The sequence below is a fragment of the Pholis gunnellus genome (genome assembly GCF_910591455.1).
Source record: "Pholis gunnellus genome assembly, chromosome: 17".
Lineage (NCBI taxonomy): Eukaryota > Metazoa > Chordata > Actinopteri > Perciformes > Pholidae > Pholis > Pholis gunnellus.
Window position 1 is genome coordinate 17,196,900 of NC_136544.1, and position 6,223 is coordinate 17,203,122.

At 41.6% G+C, this 6,223-nt stretch overlaps 1 protein-coding gene across 1 annotated transcript; it reads right to left on the bottom strand.

Annotated features, from left to right (window-relative positions):
- Nucleotides 1–2,546: 2,546 nt before the first annotated feature.
- On the bottom strand, nucleotides 2,547–4,922 carry elfn1a (extracellular leucine-rich repeat and fibronectin type III domain containing 1a; the record flags this gene model as incomplete). The annotated part of the gene is made up of 1 exon (XM_079178345.1): nucleotides 2,547–4,922. The coding sequence occupies one exon, from the start codon at nucleotides 4,920–4,922 to the stop codon at nucleotides 2,547–2,549; it is 2,376 nt and encodes a 791-aa protein (XP_079034471.1).
- Between the last annotated feature and the right edge of the window lie 1,301 nt (nucleotides 4,923–6,223).

The window sequence follows — 6,223 nt, forward strand, 5'->3', positions numbered from 1 at the left end:
GTCCCGGCTCATGAATAGCAGAGTGGAGGGAAAAAAAAGCGCTGAGCGTCGTTCATGTCGCGGAGCAGGTGGTCATTTCCATACCGGCTAGAACGGCAGCAGATCGTCTCCTGGCAGCCGCGCTGGATCTGGACCCAGTGGCCTTGAAGTGATTCTGGCCTGAAGTCATAATAACGATGCTGGCGTATATTGTATGTGCACCCTTAACTTTATTTCACAGTACTTTGTCTGAAAGCAGATAACATAGTATTAAGAAATAAAATAAAAAAAACACATTTTTGTGCTCTTGTTTGTTTTGATGCACTTGAACAACAACTGTTGATCTTTCTAAAGGTTTTATCAACACTCTTATTAGACACAGAAGTGCTACAATATGCAGTATAAAAAACATGTCGCTAAATAGCTAAATGAACTAGAAACCTGACAGCTCTCAGAGGATACTGAAATGCTTTTATAAAAATAACAACGAATGGAGACTCGTCAACAATATCAACATTGAAATGAAACAAAAGGAAATTTACACTTGTACACATATCCCAAAATCTTAAGGCGGTTGAAATATTAAGTCAGACAACCAAGTTAACACTTTAGAAGGTGCTTACGTAACACATTCACATCAGGCTCATGCACGCTTCATTTCACATCAATGAGTAAAAGCAGCGTCATGACGAAATGGACGCATCATTGTGACAGAAAAAATACAAAAGGGCTAACTCATGCCTGCAGTTATACTTATATACTCAGTGACTAAAGGGAGAATAAAGAGTTGAAAAGAAAATATGTCACCGGATAAATTAAGTCCCTCGAGTCAACTATACTATCGCCTCAACACACAGTACATAGAGTGTCTGTCCTGCTTTTCTTTCATGGCTATTGAAGTTAATATTCACGTAAAGGGCTGATGGTCACTCTTTAACCTCAAAGAGCTGTTCTCTACTTTTTAATAAACCCCCGTCCTGCATTGACAATACATTTAGAGTTACTTCATTACAATTCTTCAGATGAGTGGGAGAGTTGAAATACAAATGTATTTATCACGCATGAATATGAAGTGAGTCATCGTGAGCCTGCTTTGGAATAAGTTACATAAACACCTTTCAAAGAAAAAGCATTAATATTTACTAAAATAAAATGTCATGATATACAAATTCACAGCCAGTAAGTCAGAGGATTCAGTTTCACATTCTCAAATTTTACTCTAGCACGTTGATATTCGTCTGGTACGTAGCTTTCATAATATACAAAAAGATTTAACAGCCTAGCAGTTTAAGAATAAAACGAAACCTCTCAGCAAGCAACAAGGCCCATCCGGAGAACAAACTACTTTCCTGCATTAATTGGTTTCAGACATTATGGAATTTAATACATGAGAAGAAATATTGAAGCAAAGGAAAAAACACAGTTGTTAATAGCATGAAATAAATATTTTTTTTTACATAAAAGCTGCCATAGACAGATCAGAATATGTATCTGTTACATTCATCCATCGGGCTCTCCTGCAGGGAAGAGCAGCGGCCTCTACCTAAACAACAGGTGACAAAGAACAGCTGCCTCCCCTTTAAAATGTTAGTCATTAATATAGGCTGTCAATACCATATCCTGTATGTGGATATTATTGTTTCCCAATGTCTTCAGTAACCGATACAATAAAAAAAGGAAAGAAACATGGACCTACGGCTGTATGTTCTTACGATTCCCATATTGTAAACATTTCAGCTTTTTCTACTTTGGTACTAAAGATACAAACGATGGTTCAAGAAACTGATGATTGAGACTTTCATCACAGCATGGAGTATACTGTAGCTCGTCTGCATGAAGTCCATCAGATTCCGTGCAGTGAATACTGCGTTGTGTGATAAAGGGGACATTAAAACTGAATCCGTCTGGATCTTTTAAATGCATGTAAAAGCTTTTAAAAAAGAAACGAATAAAAAAACAGGCGGTGATGGTTAAAATGACAAAAGGTTTAAAGTGTCTGTTCTTCAGCAACAAGTTATTCTAAATGAACAGCGCTCCATTTGATAAACCTGATTCATCCACTAATACTTATCCATTTACACAGCAAACATTGCAAATATAGATACCCATATCTGTACATAGTTTTCGTTGAATTAAATATATAGGGAGGGAAGAAAAAAAAAGTTGTTTTTGAATGAAGGGTCCAAATAATTCCTCAAAAACTGTTGAGGTTTCAGTCGACATATCTTCATATAGTAGTTTCATATTACACAACAGCAAATCCACTGTCACAGGACTTGGCCATGCGATACCCAAAAACCTATAATCCATTGTAACATATATATATATATTCTTAATTTGCAAGATATTTTCTCTTCAATCAATAAAGGTTTTCCCAATGAATGCTTTACATAATATGACAAATTTAAAGACTCCTTAACCCATTTTCCTCACACTCAAAAGAGAATGTGATACACATGAGCGAGTAGTTGATTATAATATGGAAGTATCCATTGATTCAACTGTCAAGATGAGGTTCTTGTGTCATCTCTGCAATGTTTGGTCCATTTTAAAAACACCTAAAGAGGTTATGATTTCTGTTGGGATGATACACCTTTCCAGTAGTCTAAAATATCATGCAGGTCCTCATCCTTTGCAAACTGGACTTTCTTACGCAGAGCGTGGCCCGCTGCCATGTACTCCTCATCTTTGTGCCGTTTCCGGTGCAGTTTGAATCGCTCCCAGATGCTGTGTGAGGGTTTGCAGTAGTATTCAGGACTGGAGGAGTAGCTTAGATTGTGATAATGCGATGACAGCTGGGAATAAGCTAAGTCTCTGGAGCGGGAGTGAGTGAGAGGCTCCAACATGGATTTGTGGCCATCGGGTCCTTCAAGCTCCTCTATGTGAGCGTCGGGATACGAGTGCCGATGGTCGCTGTACTGACGGAGCTTCTCTGCCTCGGCCCTCAGGATGGCGGCAGCGGGCGTTACAGTGTGGCGGGTCTCTCCTTTTGGGGAGGGTTTCTCTATGTACTTTGATTCAGAGCGATAAGGCCTGGGGCTTCGCATGGGCCCTCCTGTGGCAGTGCTGGGCCTCTTTGGCGAGACGTCAGAGGTCCGATGCCTCTGCAGAGAGTGGTGATAGCTGTCCGTATACACTGGGGACAGAAGGCCAGATTTACTCTGTGGGTGTTCTGATATTATTACGTGCTGGGGCTCTGCAGTGGACACTGCACCAGATTTCCCTTGAAAAGAGGTGGATTCTGACTTAAGAGCATCTATACAGTTGTTAATTATCTGATTGACTTTATCCACCTCCTTTGCAATGGTGGAAATCTCTGCCACCGACCCCTGGCTATTCCCAGCCATTCCCATGTCACACTCCCTGCGTTCATGGTGGTCCATGCTCCGCACCTCCATGTAATTTCCTTTCATCATTTTAGGAGTATCACTTATCTCTTGAAATTTGTACTGCTCCATTTCAGCCGCAGATGGCAAGTATGGCATACGTGCCATGCTCTCCCCGGCCAACAACTGCTTCTGCGACATTCGAGAAATAGTTGCTCCCTCCAGCTCTTGTCCGTATTTGAGTTCTATTATATTTTTCTTCAGGCTACCTGCTTTTTTGTGCTTTTCATCTTGCTGCCGCTTTCTACGCAAGCAATAGTAGACCACACCCAGGAAAATGACCATGCTGAAGAGGCAGCCCAAAATCGTCATAATGTAGTGAGTAGCAGTTGCATTGTTTACAACTGTATCCTTTCCTTTCAAAGTGCCAGTGGTGATTGTCAGACAAGTGTGGTTGTGTCTAAGAGAGTTACGTATCGAAGCGACACAGTACGTGTAGTTAGTGTGGGGTTTAAGGTCTTTTAGTTCAATGTCCTGTTTATTAGCTTTCAGGTTTGTAATATCGGCAAAAAAGCTGTTGTTGTACTGAACCAGGATGTACATCTTCTTGAAGGGGAGAGGAATCTGAACCATGATGATCGCACCTGTATTCGTTACTTGCTTCAGTTTCATCAGAGGGTTTACTTCCACGTCGGTGTAGGTATTGTCTTGATGGTTGATGGTGATGTCTTCTGGTTCTGTGCCTGAGGGACAATCTTCCATCCCGCAGAGTGTCAAGTCCGTTGGGGGTGTCGTGGGCTCAGTGGGCACAGAAATAAATGGTGTCACATAATCATCAGTACACACAGTGGTGAGCATGTGAAGCGCATTTCGATATGTTGGATTGTTCGGATTCTGGCTCAGTAAACTATAACCAGAGACGCCGGGTGGGGAGTCGCAGACCATCCGCTCGTTTGTCCTGTTTGGGAAAACTGAGAGCCATTTGACGAAACCAAGTAGTTCACATGAGCAGTTGAAGGGGTTGGTGTACAGCTCGCAGGTGGTCAGTTTAGTCAAACTGGTAAACGTGGACCCGTCTAACTGCTGGATTCGGTTCATGGAGAGGTCAATGTTCTCTATGTTGGGGCATTCCCAAAAGGCATTGGGTGTCACAGTCTCAATCAGGTTTGCCTGGAGGTAGAGGTACTGCAGCTTTCCTAAGCCCCTGAGGATCCCCTCTGTCAGGTTCCGCATCTTGTTGAAGCCCATTTGAAGGACTTGTAAGTTGAACTGAGCAGAAAAGGCCCCATCCTCTATGTAGGAGATGTCATTCTTCGTCAGGTTCAAGTAGGTCAAGTTGGCAAAGCGACTAAGGGCAGAATAATGGATGCTTTTGATTTTGTTTTCATTCAGACGAAGGTCCACAATGGTGCTGTTGATATGCTGTGGGATGGCCTCATAAGGTGGTTGGTTTTGGCTACAAATTGCAAGCCATACAAAGCCCTTTTCCCCCTCAATTAACCAGCAGTCTCCACTGACTCTGCCGATATGAGTCAAATACACAATGGCTACAGACCAAAACAAGGCACTCATCACCACGCCTAAGCTGCAGGCCATGGGTGCTTCTCTGAGAGTCATGTGCAGGGCCCAAAAGAAATGAGAGGAGGGTGATACCGCTGTGTGTGTTTCAGTGCAGCTGAGATGTTGTTGGAATTTCAGCCGGATGTTCAACTGTTCTCCGAGCCAGAAACAATCCTTTTATTTGTCTCCTCCTCATTGATGGATGGTGTTGTCCCCATGTACCAATCAGAAAGATGTTGAGAATCAGCCCTTACACTGAGTTTCTTTCATTGAGGTTTGCCTGCAGTGAAAACCGCCTCAGGTTGGCTTGTGCTTTTTTCCTTAGAGGTTACCATCATTAAATGGTCTCATCTTATTGTTTCTGCCACTGTCTTCCTATCTGTGTCTCTCTCATGTGCACGGAGGAAAAACCTGCAAAAGACAAGAACACATCGTTGACATTAATTACATGTCAGGAAATAATCAGGATAAGAAATATACCTTTATTGCATTTGTTGCTGTTGAAATGTTGCTTTGAAAGCCCAGGATTCATGTTTACTGCATGCCCTCCTTGTTCTTGTCCCACCAATTATTTTGTCCACAATTTAAGAAGCGTTCGCAGTCCATGTGGCAGACTGCAATTTAAGGAAACTGTTGGCCAATTACCACTTGACAGGTTGGGGAAAGAAGGGTCCCTGTTTTCACACCATTAACCTCGGGACTGTCAGACGCAACTGAGGCTGGCCAATGTTAAGAAGCTGCATTAATTCAATTACACAACACCACATGAAATTACACTTTGGATCAAAGTATTGAGGATTTTCCTCTGAAAACCCTAAAATCCCTTTGAGCACTGATTCTCGAGGGAAATTGAGCACAAGGTGTGATTCTTGGATCATCCTAAAATGAAATTAGGTTATTTTGCAAAGGGAGACGACCCATGGTTGTAAAAAATCTCCAAATAATATTTTCTTCTACGCTATACGCTTCTTGTTAATCTTGCTTCTCAAATACAAAATACAGCATATGTCATTCAAGTAGACAAGAGTCATAAAGGCTGCAAAACTGACTCTTTAATGTCGCACATGAATATTTATTAAAAGTTACCAAATATTAGCCACAGTGAACCAGACTGGCCGTAGCATTAAAAGGTTTATCAGACTAACTTGGGTGTGTTTGTTGCTTATGTGTTCAACTTTTAATTTGTAAAAGCATGTTTGTGCTATTTTGTTTTTTCAAGTTACACAGTGTTGCTTCCAAGTGTAGAGACTTCTTTCAGTGGATGGATTCAGAGCACGACCTTACTCTATTATGTCACCAAATCAGTCATTATTACAGCCTTCATTACTGCATATAATTGTCCAAGGGTACGGCTGCTG